At 52.0% G+C, this 22694-nt stretch overlaps 1 protein-coding gene and 1 long non-coding RNA gene across 3 annotated transcripts in view; one reads left to right on the top strand and one right to left on the bottom strand.

Annotated features, from left to right (window-relative positions):
- The first annotated feature begins 1 nt into the window (after position 1).
- On the top strand, positions 2-22496 carry LOC148649304 (uncharacterized). The gene is made up of 4 exons (XR_015926329.1): positions 2-138; positions 10928-11124; positions 16324-22209; positions 22361-22496. It is a non-coding gene; the product is annotated as an uncharacterized LOC148649304 (long non-coding RNA).
- The window catches only part of klf7b (Kruppel like factor 7b), a 41786-nt gene continuing 36773 nt past the window's right edge, over positions 17682-22694 (bottom strand). The window contains exon 4 of one of the 2 annotated variants that reach the window (XM_088605836.1): positions 17682-22482. In XM_088605836.1, the coding sequence (XP_088461962.1) occupies positions 22431-22482 (52 nt within the window). In that variant the 3' untranslated portion in view covers positions 17682-22430. The remainder of the gene's footprint in view (positions 22483-22694) is intronic. The other variant, XR_015926328.1, reaches the window with a different exon arrangement.

The raw sequence follows: 22694 nt of genomic DNA, 5'->3' as shown, positions 1-22694 counted from the left end.
CTCAGCAAGCACCATCGGGTAGGGCCGAGCCGGCGCCGAAATATGCCGAAGCCGTGACGGAGTTTACCGAACGGCGTCCCGAGCCCTTTCGGAAATGCACGGGCAGAAGGGAACGGTGTGAGCTGCGCATGTGCGAGGGTAAGCTTTATTGAGTTGGGAAGGGTGTTGCGCTTTCAGTGGTGCTGGTGAACGCTGTTTCGTCGTGTTTAGTGCGTGTGTTACAGCTAACGTCGAAAGCTGGTCTTATATTACGTGAGCGAATAAATGCACGCTGTCGAGTAGGATTTGTTATGTATGTGTTAAGGAAGTTTAGGGATGAAGGTGAGGGTGCTGTTAGTCGCGTCTCGGCGCTCTCGACTCTTATTAAATCAGGTTGGATTCTGGACCAGCCAGCGAATACCGTTATTACAGAGTAACATATATATATATATTCCTGACACATAATTCTCGTCAAGGTTTCGAGGTTACAGTTTATCACCCAGGCTTCTGTATGTGTGAAAGGCAGCTGAACACGGGATCTTAGGGCCATGTTGACGGACAGTAAATTTAGTGTCGCAACTGCCAAGCTCTTGGTTTCTATCTCGGCACCACGGCACAATAACATGACGACGCAACTGTATACAACTTGTCCAAAAGCGGGGTTAGGGTCACACGACAGCGTGTGTTTCTTCACTGCCTCAGCGAGATGAAAGCGCAGCGTGTCTGCCTGCAGACCGTGCCGAGCAGTCCGGGATTCAATTCAACTTGATTTGTCATTATACTTCCACGGGTGCGTAGTACAGTGAAAAGTGGTTCTCATTAGTCTCTCCCGGGTGCGGTATATAAATAGAACAGCAGACAAGACAATAGACAGTAACACGATCACAATAACAGTGTCATCATCCCGAGAGACAGCGGGCTTCAGGGTTTGAAGGAGACACGCGTCTTGTTTTCTTCAAAACCTGAACCAAGGTAGAAGTTAGACCCCATGGCCCCCGCCGAGGAGGGGCGTGTGTCCGGAGTTGCATGGCACGCGAAGCCAGGCCCCCAGTTTTCATTTCAGCGCGCGGTGTCTATATCGATATGTCAGGGATTCACGTTCTGACAGACAGTGCGCTGTACTGCACGGGAGCCGCCAGCAGCATTGAGAACTGTGCCGCTCGTGAATACGGGGATATGAACCCGTGGAACCTCCGAGTTCATTTGATTTGATGTTGAGATGGGAATGCTGCGGAGACGGGTCTCTCCTGAAGACACGGGGAGCCCAGTGTTGTGAAGGCAAGAGTGCCACCTAGTGGCCTTCAGCGCCGTCAGTACCCGGCCTGTCCGCTCCCTTAACTGGTGTTCATTACCAATTGTTGCCATGGGTGTGTTGAAAGATTTGAAAACCAGAATGAGGTGATTTGATTATCTTTAATTGGGAATAGGGAGGTTAAAAAGTAAACATGGTTCAAAATTATTAACTATCTTGACAGTGTCAGTGATGTTAATAACAGTAATTCTGTGTATTTGCAGTATATAGAACTTTTCATTCCAAGTGATCTCAAGAGTGCTTTACATCTAGTAGTGTACCCATTTCACCCACCACTGAAGTGTATCCCCACCTGGGAGACACACAGCAGCCAGTCTGTACCAGTATTCCCACCTGGGAGACACACAGCAGCCAGTCTGCACCAGTAGCCCCACCTGGGAGACACACAGCAGCCAGTCTGCACCAGTATCCCCACCTGGGAGACACACAGCAGCCAGTCTGCACCAGTATCCCCACCTGGGAGACACAGCAGCCAGTCTGCACCAGTAGCCCCACCTGGGAGACACAGCAGCCAGTCTGCACCAGTATCCCCACCTGGGAGACACAGCAGCCAGTCTGCACCAGTATTCCCACCTGGGAGACACACAGCAGCCAGTCTGCACCAGTATCCCCACCTGGGAGACACAGCAGCCAGTCTGCACCAGTATCCCCACCTGGGAGACACAGCAGCCAGTCTGCACCAGTAGCCCCACCTGGGAGACACACAGCAGCCAGTCTGCACCAGTAGCCCCACCTGGGAGACACAGCAGCCAGTCTGCACCAGTATTCTCACCTGGGAGACACACAGCAGCCAGTCTATACCAGTATCCCCACCTGGGAGACACAGCAGCCAGTCTGCACCAGTATTCCCACCTGGGAGACACACAGCAGCCAGTCTGCACCAGTAGCCCCACCTGGGAGACACACAGCAGCCAGTCTGCACCAGTATCCCCACCTGGGAGACACACAGCAGCCAGTCTGCACCAGTAGCCCCACCTGGGAGACACACAGCAGCCAGTCTGCACCAGTAGCCCCACCTGGGAGACACAGCAGCCAGTCTGCACCAGTATTCTCACCTGGGAGACACACAGCAGCCAGTCTGTACCAGTATCCCCACCTGGGAGACACACAGCAGCCAGTCTGCACCAGTATCCCCACCTGGGAGACACAGCAGCCAGTCTGCACCAGTATTCTCACCTGGGAGACACACAGCAGCCAGTCTATACCAGTATCCCCACCTGGGAGACACACAGCAGCCAGTCTGCACCAGTATCCCCACCTGGGAGACACACAGCAGCCAGTCTGCACCAGTATCCCCACCTGGGAGACACACAGCAGCCAGTCTGCACCAGTATCCCCACCTGGGAGACACAGCAGCCAGTCTGCACCAGTAGCCCCACCTGGGAGACACACAACGCTGGAGTTACTGTATCAGCAGGTCAGAGGGAGAGGGAAACTGCTTCACCAGGTGAATTAACCTTTGGATGACCCGACTGTACAAGCCCAGTGTGGAATTTAACCCTATTAACACTGGGGTTAATAACCTTGTTCTTGCTAACAGCCCAGGGGATCTCTAATGACCCAGGTCATGAGGACCTCAGATTAAGGTTCCATCTGACAGACAGCACCTCCTACAGTGCAGTGTTTCCAGACACCATACTAGGATATTTATACAGGGACATTGTGATCTGGGGGAAAGGGTGAAATACTGGTGCAGTGGTTAGGTTTGCACTCCTGCCCCTGGCGTGAGTATGTGTGCCCTGCACTGGATTGGTGTCCTGTCCGGGGTGTATCCAGACTGGAGCCCGTTGCTTGCTGGGATAGGCTCTGGCTCCCCCTTATCCCTGTATTGAATAAAGCCGTTAAAAATGAATGTATGGAAAGATAATCCAGAGGGAAGAACACCACCTAGTGTCCCACCATTTATAACAGTATCCCCAGTATCCCCAGAGGTTTCCCATCCCGGTTCTGACCGGGCTCAGCTTCGCTTGGCTTCTGAGTTCAGGCAAGATCGGGTTACCGGGTTGTGAACGTGCTCCCTAATGTACAGCGGTCATCTTCTAACTCAAAGATGACACAAGGGCGTTAGGACCATGTAGGATACTGTGTACAATTTCAGTCACGGCAGTATAAAACAATATTGCAGCCCTGGAGTCCATCCAGAAAAGAGCAACCTGATACATTCCAGGGATTAAACCAAGGTCCTGCATAAACAGGCTGAGGGAATTTATCCCTTGTTGTTCAAAATCCCCAAAGTCAGTGACAAAGTCAACCCAGCCAATTTCTTCGGCATGAAAAGCACAACACAAACCAGGGGGCCATAGTGGAAACTACGGGGTGGTGCATTTAAAACTGAGAACAGGAGGCACTTCTTTACCCAAAGAGTGGTGGGAATGTGGAACAAGCCGCCCATCCATGTTCAATGCCGATGCCCCGGCTTCTTTCCAGGGGAGAGTGAGATCCTTCGATCAATTAGCTGCTAACCGCCAAACATTCTGGATGGGCCAGATGACCTCTACTTGTTTGTAACCTTTTCTTACATTCTTATGACGGTCTGGTCCAGTGGAAGAGTGCCTTCTACTGGCCCACCAGCATCTTGCAGCAATTATATGGAGCAATAAAGGAGTTAAGAGAGAAGGCAGTAGTCTGGAAAGTCAGAGATGTCAGAGTGTTCATATCTGTTTGGAAACACAAAAGCACAATTTATTTATTTTTTATTTATTTTGTTTTATAACTATTCTGATGTCTGTTTTGCTTGTCTTGGGCTGGACTGCTGTAACACATCAATTTCCCTATGGGATTAATAAAGTATTATCTATCTATCTATATCTGCATTTTGTCAGCAGCATGTTGGATCTGGCCTGGTGTGTGGTCCTGTGTATCACTGCAGTGTAGCCTTTATCACAGTCTTCATCGGGTCAATTAGGACAGATCGCACTGGAGGGAGCAGCCAGTCATCAGCAATCACTAACAGCACTCTTGTACTGACTGGTTAGGTCACTTATGGCCAACCAGGAAACAGGTATTTCATCAGCAGCTTGTTTCTCATCCCTGGACTTTAACAACGGTAGTGTCAGCAGCCATATCACCCTGCAACTCGCACCTGGCAGCCCACTGAAGCTCAGCAGTGTGAGCCTGGTCAGTACCTGGATGGGAGACTCCTGGATGGGAGGTTTGAGTTGCTGATTGAAGAGATGTTAGTGGGACCAGCAGGGGGCGCTCACGCTGCTGTCTGTGTGGGTCCTAATGCTCCAGTATAGTGATGGGGACACTATACTGTAAAAAAGGTGCTGTTTTTCAGATGAGATGTAAAACCGAGGTCCTGACTCTCTGTGGTCATTAAAAACCCCGGGGTGTTTCTCGAAAAGAGTAGAGGTGTTCGCCCTGGCGTCCTGGCCACATTCCCCCCTGGCCTTTACCAGTCATGGCCTCCTAATAATCCCCATCTCTGGACTGACTTCATCACTCTGCTCTCCCCCCCACTGAGAGCTGGTGTGTGGGGAGAGTACTGGTGAACTATGGCTGCTGTCGCATCATCCAAGTGGGGAGTCACACTGGTGGTGGTGGAGGGGATCCCCATTACCTGTAAAACGCTTTGAGTTGAGTGCCCAGGACTAAATATAAATGTAAGGAATTATTATTATTATTGACAACAACAAAACCGGCCGGACTGGTGTATGTTATTGGCCCCCTTCCCGCTCATTCTGGATTAAAAAAGAAACCCAAAAAACGTTTGGCCAGCAGATGGCAGCATGAACTCACGTTCTGTCTGCTTGGACTGCAAGGGCCGTTCCTGTCTGAACCGGGTGAGAGGTTCCCCAGAGCACAAACACGTGGCTGCTGGCCTGCACTGGCTGGATAAAGGACCTGTGTGACTGCAGCCCGCTCATGTGTGGAAGCCCTGAAGCTTCATTCTCGCCTGAGACTCACGTCTGCGACTTCATTTTTTTTTTTATTCGTCTGCGACTTCATGACACTGCTGTTTTCAACACGTACTGTAAGCTGTGTGAAACAAGCCTCAGTCTAGTCCAGTCCTCTAGGCAAAATTGTCATGTTTTAAATAGAACCAGTGAAGTCCTGGCAGACAAACGGGCACAGTTTGCCCACTGAGGCAACGATGAGAGGAGGGCTGGAACGAAAGAGAGTCAACCTCGCGGACCGAGTTTGCTCACCGCTGCACAGCGAGATGAAGACACAATTTAACAGGCGGAGCGAGGGGGGGGGGGGGGTTGTGTCGGAGGAGCCCCCACGTGTCAGCGCTGTGATGTGCGCGGCGCTGCCCTGGTTCGGGACACCAGAGGCAGGAGCAGTCGTTCAGTTTAGGACAGCAGTCTCCGTGCCCGCAGTGAAGCTGCACACTGCCCTCTTGTGTCCTGAGTGTTCCTTCCTGCGCTGACTCGTGGGGGGGGCAGCATCAGTGTCCTTTGTCTGGGAGGAAGACTCTGCAAGGAAGGCTGAGATAAAGCACATGGCCTTGAAGCTCTGTGCTGCCTGTGTCAGACACAGTCCTTGCTGCCTGACTGACAGGATTGCTTCCCTGACCCCAGACGAGCCGGCAGCACCTGTACTCCTTCATTCTCCCATGATCTCCTCTTTCAGACTTCGCAGCGGACGCTGTTAGACACACATCTTGCATAAGCCGGCATTTTACAGGGAGTGCCCGAGACCAGGGGTCTGTACACACCAGACGTGTGGATCTATCGCCACAATTTGTTTCCCCCTTTCTAATTAAGTGAGGTTTTGGAGGGGCGTGGAATTTCAGTGCATCGATTTTGTTGAGCTCCGTGGATGCATTTTCTCTTCGCTTGAGTGTTTTTTTTTTCAGTCTGTGCCAGGCACTTAAAGACACCGCACTAGACCTTTCATTACAAGCCACTGGAAAGACCAATGCCAACTGCAGTTTTTTTTTTTTTAATCTACACAATCTTTATTGAGACTGCAAACTGAGTCTTCAAATGTCGGCCTTTTAAAAAAGAAAAAGCAAAAAACGACAGCACACAGACAGGCGGGAGATACACGAACAATGAACTGAATGCTCCAAGGTCTCGGCTTCTATTTTTACCCCCCGAAACTGGAGAAGCTGACATGGAAACAGGAGCGTATATAATACATTCCCCTACAGGGAGCGACGCAGGAGTCTGCCGAGGGCATTCGCAGAGATCCCCGCAGAAGAACAGCACCGCAGCACGAACTCTTCCAAAATGAAGTCATGTCTCAGCAATGAGAAGACAGGGGGTGGGGGCTTCTACCGTATGTGGGACAGCCCTACTCTACCATATGTGGGACAGGAAGACAATGGGTTCTAATTTTAACTGCAGCAGGAACCTGCCCTGATTGGGGGAGGACAAAGGCAGACCTGGGTGTTCTCTCAGCCTGTCTTTGCAGATCCGTCAGCTCCAGGCAGACACGGGGATGGGGGGTCTGCCTGTAGCCCGGCACCGTCCGCGTGACGGGAGTGGAAAATGCAGTAGCTGCCGGTGCCTGGAGCCCAGCGGACAGGAGCCTGGCAGGTGCTGTGATTCAGGAGAGGAGATACTATGGAGGCAGCGGCACTGTGGGAAAGGCCAGAGGGGATAGGGGTTCGAACGGGAGACAGGGTCAAATCTGACGATGATACCAGCACGGGGAGAGTGTCAGGGAGCTACACAGAGACGTAGCTGTAGGCATGGCCTGGGCTGACACCCGGCGAATGAAATTCAACGTTTAAGCCCTCGCCTGTGGCAGGAACACAGACTGTACAGCTCGCATGGGTACTTCTGCTTTGCAGGAATTCTACACAAAAGACATCCAGGTGCTGATGAAGATGCTGCTGTGTTCTCATCAGGACAGAGTGTGGAATCAATACAAAAGCAAGTTGAACACGTGGATCCATAGGAAAAAGTGTGGAATTCAAGTTCAGGCAGGATGCCCTAGTCAGATACAGTACATCCATTTTCTAAACGCATTATTGAATACAAGGTCAAGGGGTGGCCAGAGCCTATCCTGGCAAGCAACAGGCACACGCCAGGAGATACCCAGTCCATCACAAGACAGACACAAACACAGGCACATACACTCACAGCTGGGCCAGATCACAACTACCAATACAGCTTTGGGCTGTGGGAGGAAACCCACGCAAACACAGGGCAAACATACAAACTCCACACATACAGCACCCCAGGAACTGAGCCCAGGGCCCCAGCGATGCTGACCAGAGGGCCACTGTTCTGCCCTTAGTAAGATCCAGTATCGTCTAAAAGACTGTGTTCAGTCTCAGTCGTCACACCAGCTTTAAAAGGAGTTCAAAGAAGAGCAACAAGACTGATGGTTTCTGGTCTCAGGGGACTGTTGTAAATGCACGGGCAGGGAGTGGTAAATATCTTCGGTCTAGAGCAGAGTAGCTTTGATCCAAGTATCCTAAGAGGCACTGTATACCCAGTAGACTGTTACACTGTTTCATGTTGAGTGAAACATGGACATGGTGTCACACTTGGAAACTTTAGGGGAGTTAATTTAGGACAGGGAGTGGGGAGCACTTATTTATTCTAAGACTGGGGGGGTGTTTGGATTTGGCTTCTCTACCGAATTAATGATTCTCGGCCAATTTGGTTGGGGGCGAGACTCTGGGCATCTTTAAGACATATCATTCTGGATGATATTTTAGATTCATTCAGCTACTAAACTACCAAAAAAGCTAGTTGGGCCAAAGAGCCCCCTCTCGCCGGTAGACTTTTCTGATGCTCTTGTGATTCACTGTGTGCTGTTAGAACTGACCGCCCTGGGATTGGACAAGCCAGCAGCTTGGAATCGATCCCCACTGTGTTTAGCACTCCCTGACGTTCATAATCAGCAAACTCTTTGCTTAAAGTCAAGCAGTTTAGGAACATTCTTTTATACAGGTGCTTTACTCTGCTTTTATTCTGGATTTATCTTTAAAATCACTCTACTTGCTTCCCTGTGCCAAACAAAGTAGCCGAGAACACGAATACGGGTCAAAGTTCAAGCAGTATTTCTAGTGCTTGTTGCCTGCTGCAGTCTCTCAGCGCTCAGTGGAAATCAGTGCTACACGTTCCTGGGCGCAGGTATCAGCAGCTGTCTGGATAAGCGATTCCAGCTGCTGTGTTTCTCAGGGAGGTTAATATTAGTGTTATCAGCCATGTGTGTTTCTCAGCTGTCATCGTTGGCAAGCCCGTTTCTTCTCCTTAAAACATGGCCTAAGAGAACTGATCGTTCAATTGATTGATTGGCATTAGTCCCGGACACATGCTCGATACTGTGTCAATATTGTTTCAGCTCTTCCATACGAGAGTGATTTAGGATGGGGGCTTGCTCTAATGGTTTCTCGTTCTCTCGCAGATGTCAGGCTCCAGCGGTAACCCATCTGGGCGGGGAGCTGTGGTCAGTCGGACTGCTCGGTCCGCCGGCAGGGGCAGCTCAGAAGCACTGAGACGGTCCCTCACTCCTCCCTGCCTGCCAGCTCTGGCTGCAGCAGTGTGTCTCGGCGCTGTCGGATGGGACAGATAAGCCCGAGAGAGGGGCGATCCATTTCCAGCCGCCGGGCTGCACAGACACAGCCGCTCCAGCGATAGTGTCAGTCATCCGCCGTGGACAGGACGCCAAAGATTGGAAACACGCTCGTGTTTCTTCGTTACTGGCACCCCGGGATGTGGCCTGCCAGTCCCACTGACTTATTGTCAGCGCTGCCAGCACTGTCAGTCCACTGCCCGCATTGCCCTCTCGCATTGGCTTCGGTTCAGCGCAGGAGCCCAGCGACCACTGATCACCGCTGACTGAGCAAACGGGCAGCGAAAATTCACAAAGTCGATCTCCAGACTGGCCACGCCGCCTCTGCAGCAGAACTGGGCGTGGGAGATACAGAGGTGACGGGCCATGACAGGCTGTGCACAGGGGAGTCCCACCAGCACCGAACCTGGAACACGATGGCGAGCGCAGAAGCGATCCTCTCAGCCCGCGAATGGAGTGGGGAGAACCATGAGACACCACAGGAGGACAAGCTGGGGAAGAGCGCCCCCTACTGCTCCACAAGCGCCACCGTCGGGACCGGCCCCGCCGCTGTGGGGTTTGCCCTCTCCCCTGCGATCTGGTACCCCCCTGCTAGCGCCCACGAAGGCCCGTCCACAGGAGAAACAGCAGAGGAGTCAGCAAAGGAGTCGGTTCACCCGCTGGCCATCGTTTTTGACTCCTGAGAAAATGTTTTTCGCCTGTCGCGAGAGATTTGGGCGCGGCTGTCGGCCTGTGGATGTGAAGTGGGAAATGTCTTGAGTGTGTGGGACTTGGGGCCTGGGCGCGGTGTCAGTTGCTGGAATTCGCAGGACTTCAGCAGAACACTGTAGGAAGACATTCAAATCAAGTCATGGGGGCAGTGTGAAGGACAAGATGCAGCTGTATGTGAGCCAGCAGAGCAGATCCGTGTTCCCTCCTGTCTTGACCTTCCGTTTTCACTGTATCCTCCGGAGAAACGGACCCTCCCAGCAGCCGTGAGCGGCCGCCGCCGTCCCAGAGCTGCAGGAGCAGCGTTTCTGCCTCGGGGGCACACGCTGACACTACGGCAGGGCAGCGGGGGGTGACCTCTCCGTCCCCGAGCCCGGAGCAGGCGGGCTGGCTCTCCCCTCGCCTCTCGGGGCGGGTGTCGTGTGGAGTCGGCGAGGGAGTGCAGACCGGGGGTGGTGCAGGAGCCAGGAAGAAAGCTCTTCTCAACATCCACCAGCACACTTTTTACAAACACAGAGCAGCCCAAAAAGAGAGAAAAAAAAAAACTATTCCCCAGTTAGACATGAAAGAAATTACCACGCAATTAGGTTCTTATTTCTTAAACGCATGCATCCACGAGGAGTCTTTTTGTTTTTGCATATCTTGGCCGTGCTGTGAGAGCTGTGAGCCCACCCCTAAGACTCCAGGTGAATGAACGAGCCCATTAGGAAACCAATTAGGCTTGTTTGCATCTTCAGGCAGTTGGCACAAGATCACCAGTCACTGCCTAATTACCTCACTGCCCGCGCTGTCTCAGAGGAGCTGGGCAGGCGGGGGATCGTTTTCTGATGACACATGGCGCAAAACCTGAGCTGTAGATATGAAGACGTCACACATATGGAATAGGCTCACATAGTGACTGGATGTGGCGGCGCGCTGGAGGAGCAGAGCTGAAGCCTTGCTTTGATCAAAGGGAAGGCCTCTGTGTGACGCAAGACCCTCCATTGTGGAGCCCGGGGCGAGAGGGGCAACGCGGCCCAGAGAGAGGCCGACACCACTGGAGGACAAGCTGGGGAAGAGCGCCCCCTACTGGTCCACAGGCGCCACCGTCGGGACCGGCCCCGCCGCTGTGGGGTTTGCCCTCTCCCCTGCAATCTGCCCGGCTCTGTGCTCAAGGCAGCTGGGGAAGGGGGAAGCACCGGAAGGGGGCTGTGTCTGTGTGTGAATTAAGCGCAGAGGGTATATTGCGCGCTGTCTCACCGCCTGCTGCCTCGTCGGGAAGCGTGGGCGTCCCTGGCGCAGAGTGCTGCTCCGCTCACCGCAGGGCTCTGGTGCCAGGGCTGGAGCGCCACTCCGGCTCCCAGGTCTCTGCAGTTTCTCCAGCTTTGTGCCCACGGCCTCCAGGCCTCTTATTTCTTCGCATTCCTTCATTCCTTCATTCCTTCCTCCTTCTCTTTTCTCTGTTAGATGAGCAACAGCGGCCTGCTCGAAGTCCCAGCCGCACGCAAGACGACGAAGCCGGGCAGGGCGGCCGTCACCCTGTCACCCCACATCTCTGAAGAAGCTGCAGAAGGGAGGAAGCCAGGCGGGGTGTTTCTCAGTTTTTCCCGGTGCGGCGCGGGTTCCTGGGAATGTGCAGGAGCGAATGGGAACTTTGAGTCAGAGTGAGTCACGGCGACAGGGGCAGCTGGAAAGTGTGGAGAGAGAGAGAGAGGAAACCAGCTCCCTCGCAGCTGCCAGAGCGGAGGCTGCAGGCAGGAACGCTCAGATGGTGTGCTTTTACGGGCGTAAACAAACGCAGCTCCACCGCATGTCAGCGTGTGCCTACATGAAACACGGGGGAACTGTCCCATTTCCCCCACGGGGCTTCCATCACTGTGAGGCAAACAGCCTTTCACCTGAGCACCTGCACCTGCCGGTACCCTAAAAGCTGAGAACAGCAGAGAACACCTCTGTACGCCAAGGGGGGCGGGAGTGGGGAACAAGCCATCCAGCCATGATGCCAAAACTGATACCCTGGCGGATCTGGATAGGATCCTCACTAACATTCATCACTAACAACCAAAGTCAGAAGCAGCAGATACTGGTTGAAGTAGTCCAGGTGCGTCAGCATGCGTAGGCTGCAAAGGAACAAGTCATAGGTTTATTCCATGCTGAAAAGAGAAGAAAGAAAACAACGTTTCGGCCGTAGAGCCTTCTTCAGGTGTCTTCAGCATGGAATAAACCTATTACTTGTTCCTTCAGTAGCAGATACTGCTATGCTTGTGTCTGCTCTGCTATGTATATTACTATGCAAGACTTTAAAAATGTCATTATCTGCCCTACACCTATTGACTGTTGGTATTGACATATGTAGTGGAGCACGAAAGCCACACGAAAGCAGGTTAGACTAGATTAAAAGATGGGGAAAAGCATTGTGAAGGCGTGACACGTACGAGCCTGTGGATTTACTCTCGGTACGCCTGATCCGTTGATCCCTCTCGCTGTGGAGTGCGCCAGTAGTGACAGAGACTGTCGTGTCTCTGCAGGATGTCTGGGGGAGGAGGGGTGGGGGTGTCACACTGTGCGCTTGGACCCCTGGTTCTCCACACCTGGGGGTTTGTTGACTGGAGGTTCGGAGGAGAGGAACCTCTGATTCATAACACACCTGCGCCAGAACATGCTGTGTGCTGCTCATGGCCTCCCCCCGAACAATAGGCAGGCCTTGAGAGGGAGGAAACCGTGGTGCTGTTTCACTAGGAACTTCCTCTTCCTCCCAGCTCATGGCCTGGTAAGGGGGGGGGAGGCAGGATGAGGCACAGGATGGCTGGAGCTGGGATTTCTGTTTGTTTATGTGTATTTTTTTTTGGCTGGTGTGGTGGGTGATAAGTATTTTTACAGCTGTGGAGAGTGAAGAAGACGCTGGAGACTTGGAGACTTGCACGGACCCCCAGCAAGGACCCCCAGCTGGCTGCCTGCATGTACAGCAATACCAGTCATGTTCTCCTGCACCAGATTGAGGTTAAAACAAGTGGATTCGCACGGACTGAGAGCATCCCACCGCTGCGGGATTGGATTGGCTGTGGCTGGTGCTTAAGGCGGCCAGGACAGTAACGTTTCCACACGCAAGAAAAGCAAACTTGCAGACATGGAGTTTCGTGCATGACGAAAGCCATCATGAGGCTCTCGCCTGCCAGCCTCCATTCTGCATGATCTGAGGCACAGACCATTGACGATCTGCTTCAGGTTCCACACCTGGGCTTAAAAGTATGTGTGCTTTCCCTGTGAGCCTGCAGGAAATTGAAGATGTGCTCAGCTGATGTCAACGAAGATTGCTGGAGGGCCGAGGCAGGATACAGATGGAGGCAGAGGGAGCAGGATGTGTGTGTGTCATGTGTGGGATCACCCCCCCCGCTTGCTTTCCAGATATCCCACCACCCCCAGCAGCATCAGCTCACGGCTCCTGTCCAATCACTGCCCGTGGGGTGACGGGACACAGGCTGCAAGATAAGGAAAAACAGCCCTTCGTTTAAACCACACTCGCGTCCGTAAGAGTCATGTGCAAGGAATCTTCCTCCACGAGCTCCTAGAGACGCCTGCGGTTTCTTGCCTCTGTTTTGAACATGATCCCATAGGTATGAGCTCACTGGAAAAAAAGTTACCAGGAATTTCTGCACAGCCTCGCAGGAGGATGCACCAGAGGCAGTGATTTGTTTTCACGCTTTCCTAAGGGAGTGCAGATGGAGTTTTCCCATAGAAACTCCACTAATCAATTTTGCTCCCCCCATCTCCCTCATTTTCCTTTGCATGTTCCATTTCCTTACTGTGCAGGAAAATGTGACCATGCATTACAGCTTCTCCACATTCCGTTTCTAACAGGGTAGTGTTTCACAGTAATTATAAGCTTTCGCTGCAGTAACTCGCAGTGTTAGGACATTCAGCTCATCGAGCCCATTTGAGTGTTAGTCAACAACTGATACAGGTATCGGGTTCGGTCAGCATGGCTGGATAGTCTGTTCCATACTCCTACAACCCTTTTTGTAAAGGTATGCCTACTGTTCACAGATTTACATGCATTCCCATGCCATTTCCTTTTGTTTTTTTTAGCAGTCTAGTGTGGTAGGACGGCACGAAACATTTCCACCCTTCAGTTTCATTGATACAGTGCTCCGGAAACATCAGGACAGAAAAGCACAAAATAATCTGTGTTGTGTTTTTGGCCAGTCCCATACGTAAATATGGAAGCCTATTAGCAGCACGGAGGGAAAAAAATCTGCTTCCATACGTCCATTTGATTATGGCAGAACAAGGTCTACTATATGAGGTCTGCTTAGTTAATTCAGGTGATCTTGAGAACTGGGACACAGCCAGGTGCAGAGTATACAAGTCAGTTTTCTGTTTCCTGTCCCTCTCTGTGAGAAATTGAGCGTCTTTGTGTTATCATTTAGATGCTTTGTTACAGCCGCTTTGAGTTCTTGCCTGTTCTAGGGGTGTTCTTCCTTCAGTATTTTACAGGTATGTTATTTGCAATCTATGTACTGGCTTTGTTACTCTGTTCTCCTCCTCACTGATAACTGGGTTGTGGGGAGTGTACTGGTGCACTCTGGCTGCTGTCACATCATCCAGGTGGGGTGTCACACTGGTGGGGGTGGAGGGGATCCCCATTACCTGTAAAGCGCTTTGAGTGGAGTGTCCAGAGAGGCGCTTTATGAGTGTAAGGAATGATTATGATTATTATTTAAAATTTTGCTCAGTTATATTAATGTCTGGAAATTGACTTGGACAGTCTCAGATTTTCTCCTTGGCTCCGTTGGCTGTATGTTTTGGGTTACTGTGATGCTGTATGGCGTGGCGCGGAAGCACTTTCTTCTACGTAGGCAGACAAAACGTTTCTGTTCACTTCAGAACTCACCCTGCTGCAGCTGTCATCGGTTACATCGACGAGGGAGTTGGTTCCAGAGGGAGGCCGGGCCGGTTTTGCCTCGGTGGTCTCAGGGACACTGCGGGGCTCTGTACTGGCCTCGGAGGGCCCTGTATTTCTATAGTAAAGAGCCTGAAAAGACCTCATCTTGCAGACTCTCCTGCTGGGTGGCCCATGCCTGAACACTGACCTCGCAGCAGCACCTGGTCTGAAACTCAGGGCCTTCAGCGGACACACGCAGTGTTTCGTGTCTTAGAAGCCCTGTGCATTTTTTTTAGCCTGAGTTTCCACGTGGGAAATGTCTAATCTGCTTTTGTGTCTCAACGCTCTCCTGGCCTAGAGCTCCCGGGCCTCATTTCCTGCGATTCTTCGACAGAGCAGGGAAGGAAACGCACCAGGAGGGGGGGGGCAGGCCTGTTAGTCAGGATCTTCCAGGGGAGATGGGATGATGGGGGGGGGGGGGGGTGACACACTTCCCTTCAAGCCCTGCTGCAGGGCCGAGGACACAGGGCCTTCCTGTCTCCTGTCCTGCCCCCCCCCCCAGCCACCCACAAGCGACCATCTGCCTCTCCCAGGCCCCCCCAGCACTGCCTGGTGCGGATATTTCCCCTGGTGACTTCCTTTGTCTGCAACTCAATTAGCCAGATTTTGTTTTTCAGCTTCCAAGCGTTTTCTATAAACGTTCTCATTAAAAACATTTGTGAGAACGTCCGTCCGCATTTCCACTGGGCCACACTTGGTTGCTGTTCCACTTGGGTTTTAGGTCTTTGGATGAATCTTAATTGTTAGATTTCATTTCAGAACAGGCATGATTAGTTCGACATGGTTCTTGAGAAATGTGTGCCGGAGTTTGGGAGTTTTTAAAAGCAAGCAGAAGAACTGTGGGATTCATGATTATTAATTAGCCATGATCCTTCACAACGTTAGAAATGATATGTACAGTATAAGACAGACATCAGTGTCCTTTATTAGTCATGAATGAGTAACCTGTCAGGATTAGCTCGTGAAAGACATTTGGAGAGCTGATTTATTAGGCCACCTCTTTAAACATAATTACTCACTAATTAGCCATTCGTTATTTGATTACATCACTTCATCTGTTAGCCATGGTTTAAGAGTTTATAAACGGGCTGATAAGTCATTGACGAGTTAATAAAATTCCTAATTAACTGATGTTTAATAAAGACTGCTCCTGAGAGAGAGAGAGAGAGAGTTGGGTCGTAAGTATTCATGAGCTTCTCTAATTAGTAATAAATTGCGTTTCTAACAATGCATCCTAATGATAAATCCCCAGTGATGCAGAAACCCAGGGAAGGGGCTGCATGTTCAGAGGACTGATGTGCGCCTTCTCGTGCTCTGCGCAGAGACAGAGAGGCTGCAGCTCCTCAGACAGCTCTGCTCCTCTGTTCTGCACTTAAGTGGTCGGTGGACGCTGGTATGGAAAGTGCTTTGGAATAAAAAAATGCTGTAGAAATGCAAGGAATTAAATATGTAACAATAGGCAGGGGGAACAAACTATTTACAAATGTTAGGTGCTGTTAATCTCTTTTATCATTCGAAAATCTGTATGGGACATTTGCAATTTTCTCCCCTGATACCATAGATGGACCTTTCTGTGCTATGGTTTCTCATGGTTTGGATTGTTCTGTATAGGTTTTGCACTGTTCACCGAACTGCTACACTGCTTTTACTGCGGGAAAGTAAAGTGTGGGTCTGTACTCCAGGCAGTGATTCCTTGGGGAGTCCGATGGGTCTCAGTAGGCTTTACTTCCATGAGAAAAGAGCACTCAGATTTGATTTCCAAGTCACACTGCTTTCATCCTCTATTAGAGACACTTAACCATTAGCCCACAATTATGTCAATAAGGCTTCTTGTAAGTGGTTTGTGCATGTGACCTCTTCAAAAAGGTTTTATAACTTCTTTGTGCAGCGTCTGCTGTTCTATTTTGTATTTCTTTTCCAGGCCGGCTGCGCTAAGGCGCTATAGGAGCTGCAGCTGTTGCAGGAGCTGCGGTCCGTGCCGTGTGCTTTTCGCTCGGCAGCGCTGAGCCACCCTGTGAGGGAGCCAACATGGACAGGCCCAGTTTCCAAGCACGCCTCTTACTAGCGTCTACGCATGCTGGAATGAAAAAATCTCCCTGCTTGAAAGCCATTTTCAGAAATTCTTTCAGCAACCTAGGAGCAAACACCAGAACTGAAAACACCCCCCCGTAAGCGCTCCTAGCAGTGTTGCAGCCCACCAATCCATCGCAGTGGACAGTGAGAGTACTGCACCCAGGAGCAGGCAGCAGGCACCCAGAAGGCACGGAGGCGCCGTCAACGTTCAACTGCCAGGGCTGTCCGGCACAGACAGCTCCCCGGCGGAGGGCTCCTGCCGCCCGCGTGCCCGGTGGCGGCTGCTTCTCCCTGGCATGAGAGAGCTGCAGTCACGGCGAGGCCGAGCAGCCCCTCCCGGCTCTCCTGTTCGTTTCAGGGCTCCTTCTCCGCCAGATCGGCTGGCCGCCGACTCGCCGGAGGCCCCGCCCTCGGAGGCGCTAGGCGTGGCTTTGAGAGCGCGCGGCCGTCACGCTGGTGCCCTCCTCCCTCACCGGGCTCCAGTGCAGCAGCAGGTGTCCAGCTCACAGGACCGGACGCGGAGTCCATTACCTCCGATCTCCGATAACAACGAGGGGGGCAGGTGCCAAGGCCTCCCCAGGTCAAAGATCAGGGAGGGAAAGGTTACGGGGAGCACAGCTGTTACAGACAGGACCTCCATTTCTAACAAGGGGGGTGATACCTACCCTCCCCAAATCAGAGCACTGTCTTCTCCCGTCTGGCTGCTTCGCTTGTTTAAGTGGGACTATTCACTACCTTGACCTCAGCCTGAGAGAAGATTTATAGGCACCACGACTCCAGTTCAGCTAGTCTGCGTCACACGGCCGTGAAGAAATGCTAAACATGTCCCCACTGAGCCAGCACTTGGACAGAGGGAGCCCGCGGAGAGGAGGAGACGAGGAACTCGGGGTCCCTGCGTGCAGCGCTCTGGGGTCCCTCAGCGCCACACCTGTGGGACCAGCAGGGGCCCCAGGGAAATAGGATGGCTCTGCGGACATTCGGCAGGGCGGCGGGTTTTTAATTCCACACGCGCTACACAAGGCTCGGTAACCCAGTTTCCCAGACGTCACCGGCTCTGGAGGCGAGTGCCAGGAAAAAGTGAAAAGCTGTCTACTCGCCTTTGCGATAACAAGCTGGATTCCTGCACTCCCAGTCCTCCCCCGAGAATCCAGACAAATCATTTTAGCAGTCAAGAGCACGGGAGAGAAATTTTAATCCCAAGCCAAGCAGATTCTACCATTTATTACACATATTACATTCTTAAATAAAAAGGCTCCACAGAACAGTTCTTGCATAGATATCTTACAATACCAATTTAAAAAAGAATTATGAAACAGACCAGTAACAAAAATAAATTTTCTTCTTCCTTAATAAAGAACATTACCATACTAACATCATATAATACAAATAATATTTTTAAACACTTTGTACAGCCAAAAAAAAAAAAAGAAATAAGAAAGTGTAGGTGACAGAAGTAAGCTCTGGCTAGGGGACGGGGTGTGAGCATGGGTGCAGGCATGGGGGAGGGGAGATAGGGGCCACTCTTCGCAAAGTCGTCACGTCTTCAATAATGAAAACAAAACCAGGTGCCGTCAAGACAGGTCTTGCTGACACACCTCCTGTGCATTACTAGCTAATTTCATGGAATCAACAGGAACCCTATTGCCACACAGTGGCTGGTCCTCTGACCGGGAAAAAAGAAGCACTTGTAGAAATGGCAAGCAGTTCTCCTGGAACTAAAACAGTTCAGGACTGAAGTCTGTAGAACGCTGACAGGTACCTGCCTGGTGCTCTCTCACAGACAAGTGTGCTGTGTCAAGCCCCGTCTCTCACAAAATAAAAAGAAAAAATACAAAAAAAAAAAACCCCGAAACCAAAACAAAGCAAGGCCTGTAGGAAATGTACAATTACAGTTGTACGAGGGATTGAAAGCAGATTTCTGATTCCACACTCCCGTTCCCTGCACCAGTGCTCTGTGTGGCTGGAGCCCAAGGCAGTGGCTGAACTCCTGGGCCCCTCTGCTCCACCAGGAGTCAAGTCCCAGCATGCTCTGAGCTTCCAGGCAGCTCAACTCCCAGGATGCACTGCTGTGAGACCCGGGAGGGGAGTCAGGGGAGGAAGGGTGAAATGGCGGACCCCCTGATTTTACACACTGACACACGGAATATGGACAAACACAGCAGCTACAAACACACTCAAAGATGCAATATCCAGGAGAGCCGCTGACCTGCACAGGCAAACTGCCCTAACCACTCCAATGTGCTTTGTATAGCGCCTTTCAGTTATCACCTCCAAGCTGATCCAAAGCCCAGAGACGTCCCAGGGGCTCTGGAGGTCAGATGGTTATCAGGGTCCTGCGGGGGTCAGGGTGGACAGTGCATCTTTGAGAATCAGAACATGTTAAGTGGCTATCTCACAGAGGAGTGCTCGAACTGATAGGCTAGGCTAGTAGTATACAGAGAGAGTGCGATTAATGGATTGAAATGTTATGCTGTGATTAAGAAGAGGAACATTTTATTTCACCACAACTCCTATAAGTCACTGAGGCCCCGAAGCCTGCTTTTTTTGGGGTGCTTTTTCCTTTTTTTCTATTTTTTTTCCTGACGCGTGTTGTTTTTTGTGTTTTTGTTCAACGTCCAACCTGCATAGCGACAGGCAGCACGGACCTTATAAAGCTATATCCACTCCATCGGGTGTCAGGCTCCTTGCCCCTGGCGGCCACTCTACACCCCCGATCCTGCTCCCGAACAGGGCACGCCCCCCTCCTCCCCCCGCCAAGACGAGGAGACTGGGAAGGACAGAAAAGGGTCGGGAGGAAATGTCTGAGGGGATGCACAATCTTTGGGAGGGCGTTTGCAGTCCTGCGGCGGATCGTGCTGGGAGCGAGCGCAGGAAGGGCAGTAAGAGACCGCAGGGGGACTGACGTCCACTCGCACGAGGACCCATCCAGGCAGACCAGACCAGACCAGGCTGAGGCTGGCGGGCCTCCTCGCTTCGTTTTTTTTTTTGGTTCGTTTTGAAGCACGTTCCCTTATCGCCTCTTCGGTCAGCGTTATTTTGGTCGTCCCGTATCCACGCCTTTCCCTCTCGCTGGGTGAAACGGTCTCGGTTTCCAAACTGGGTTTTTTTTCTGCTCGCGTTGTTAGAATCAGAGTGGCGACAGTGCCGCCGCAGTCGTCCCGCGACGGTCCCAACCCGGCAGCCTGGGCTCTCGCGGCCCACGCCAGTGTGGGACCCGAGACCCGCCCACCCCTCCAGGGCCACTAACCGATTCGGAACGGCTCATCTGTCCCGGCTGCTGAAGATCTAGCAAATAATCGGGGGGGGGGAACTGCTCGGAGAAAAGTGAAACGGTTTGAAACAGGTGGGAGTGGAAAAGTCAGGCTGATCAGCTCAGGTCTGAATCTGTGTTAAGGGACAGGACTGATCCCGGGCTCTTTCCTCACAGAACTGCTGCCAGTGTTCAACATCAGGTAGTCCAGAGGAGGGGAGTGTAGCATGGGGCCACTGTGGCCCCTGACAGCGCAGGCAGTGGGAAGGGAGGGGAGATGTCAACCAGCTGGCACTGACGGGTGGCAGTTCCCCTCACCCTAACTTTACATCTGCCCTTCTCTCCCCGCTATAAGATCCAACCACGCTGGGTTTGTGCAACATCACATAAATCTTTAAGCTGCTTGACGGCTATACGCAGTTGAAACAGGTCCACTCTGTTTTGGTGACTCCGTTCCTACCCCTTTCAAACAAGGGAGTGGCCTTAACGTGAGGAACTGAGTCCGAGGCGTGTCTGGGTGACTTCAAACTAACAATGTACGCCTGAAGATTGCAGCGCGCAGCAAGCTGGCGGGATTGTTTCTACTCATGGGAGAGAACACCACACAGGAAGTGACGCCAGAGCCCGGCAGACAGCAGGCTTCCAGCCATGCGCAGTCACGCAGAGTCCCGCGGGCAGAGGGGTGCCCGCCGATTGTACGAGAGCAGGAACAACATCCGAAAACCTCGCGAAATTTGGCTTGTTCGTTTTAATTTGTTTCGTTCTTTTAAAAGTTCCCGTTTTCACACATTACCCCTCCCGTCCCAAATCAAACGGAAAGACCCAACAGGTATAACCACCTCTTCACTGAACGATCGGTTTCTGTCGGTCTTTGAGAGAAACCGCTCCGCTGACGCGTCCTGACGAGCACGCGCGACGCTAATCTCCTCCCGCCGGGCTGTCAGTCCGCCTCGCGGAGTCCTGGGTTGCTTAGCAGCAGCAGTTTCCTGAGCCGGCCGGAGCGTCGTGCTGTGTCAACGACCCGTCCCGATTACCGGTGGGCGAGCAGGGCGACAACGACGACTCCCCTGCGGGCGGCGCGATCAGGAGGAGGGGAGATTCCCAGTTTCTTTCCTGGATCGGGAGTACAGGGTGGTGAACGCTAAGGCCGAGGACACCTGGAGACGGCAGTTAAACACGGGAGAGCAAATGGTGATGCCCTTATTTTTCCCGTGTGTTTCAGTCTGATGTGACGTAAACCGTTAGTACAGAACAGCGGTAGCTAATCCTCTACCGTTAAAACACTTTACCGCAGAGCCACTGCCGGACACGGTCTGTCGCTCTGCCACGCAGTGTTTTACAGTTTTTGCGTGTGTGTTTTTTTTGCTGCTTTTCATAACGAAAAGCTGTGAGCAAAGAAAACGTTCTGTTCATGTCAGTTGGTGTGCGTGTGAGTGTATTTTTTTTGTTTGTTTTTTCCTTCGATTTTAAGAAAACACGGATGAAAACAGTCAGTGCGGACGATGGGATAAGAAGCGGGCGAGCTGTGCTGGAAGTAACATCAGAGTCCTGGGATCCTGGTAGCTCCTGCGATGGAGTTGGACCCCAAACCACAGTCACGTCTCACCACCCCCCCCAGGAACTCCCCAAGGCTGTCCGGCAGGGATAATGGTCCCCCTGGGTTGTGTTGCTCCAGAACGGACCAAAAGGTTCCATTTGCCAAAGAGGATTTCAAGTTTTCTAGGTCGCAAAGAAGAAGGCAAAGCCTTCTGGGATTAAGAGCTCTGCAGTTTGGATTGAAAGCACAGAACAGGCCTTTCCTTCCGTTTCAGGATTGACAAAGTCTTTCCGATCAAACAATTGTCCACTGTCCTTCTCCTCACAGTCAGTGCTTAGGAAGAAGCTACCGATTTTGCTTAGTGCACACGAGTCGTGTCCCCCCTGTGGCACGCGCAGCTGAACGCGCACATACACAAAGCAACCGTTCGGTGAGTTTTTAAGACGTTTCAGCTGAGAAACAACGTTTGTTTTTAAAAAAAGGCAAGAAAGTGTCGCTGCGTAGTCATCGGGCGCCTGCGAATCGGCAGGCATTAAGGTGGGCAGAGAAGAGCTGTCCCCCCCTCTTTGTGTAGTCATCCAAACAAACAGGACAGGCCCAGCTGCTGGCTGACCGCTGTCCCTGTTCAGCGATTCCTGGACGAGCTTCCGCCCCACGGCCAGAGATCAAGTGCGCCCTGCCTGGATCGTTTGGAACCTTCCCATTCTCCGAAAAAGGGGAGAGAAATTGCCCACTGAGCGAATCGATCTTCAACTCTCAAAGCAACCACGACCTCCACAGTGTCCCGGAGGCAGGCCGGTAGTTGGTGGGCATTGCAGAAGATTGTACTCTAGCCTCTCCAGATTCCGTGGCAACAGTAGCTCCAAAAAAAAAAAAGATATATGTACATATGAGGCATGACTGGATCAGCAGTTGTTTGGCAGTGTCTGACTCCCATCCCTGGCTAGGTAGGTAAGGCATGGCTAATCGCATATCTGCTACAAAGATGATGGACAGTCTTCAAAGTGTGCGTTTTGTTTTGTTTTGTTTTTTTTTTTAAAAAGAATTTTTCTCTCTCTTTTGTGTCGTACTCTCCCTCCCTGGTGGCGGCGAGCGCAGGACGGGCTGACTGAAAGCCGGGCTCTGATCGGCTCCGGCTCCCGAGCAGGACCGGACCGGCCGCGGGTCCTCAGATGTGCCGCTTCATGTGCAGGGCCAGGTGGTCCGACCGCGAGAAACACCTGAAAGACACGGAGAGGAAGAGGAGGAGGGGGGGGGGTTAGCACTCTTGCCTCCCAACAGAAGCCAACACCAACGAGGAGTGCTGGGAAGAGCACACGGCCGCCTGTCCTTTACCTGGGACTACAATAAACACCCCCAACACTGGCTGGGAAATCAACACAACACAGGGAATCCCAGTGGCCAGACAGTGCAGCTGGGATTCCCCTCTGTG

The sequence above is a fragment of the Lepisosteus platostomus genome, chromosome 14, assembly GCF_059453375.1.
Source record: "Lepisosteus platostomus isolate fLepPlt1 chromosome 14, fLepPlt1.hap1, whole genome shotgun sequence".
In the NCBI taxonomy this organism is placed as follows: Eukaryota; Metazoa; Chordata; class Actinopteri; order Semionotiformes; family Lepisosteidae; genus Lepisosteus; species Lepisosteus platostomus.
The sequence above is the reverse complement of the archived record's forward strand: the minus strand, read 5'-3'. Positions and strand labels throughout refer to the sequence as shown.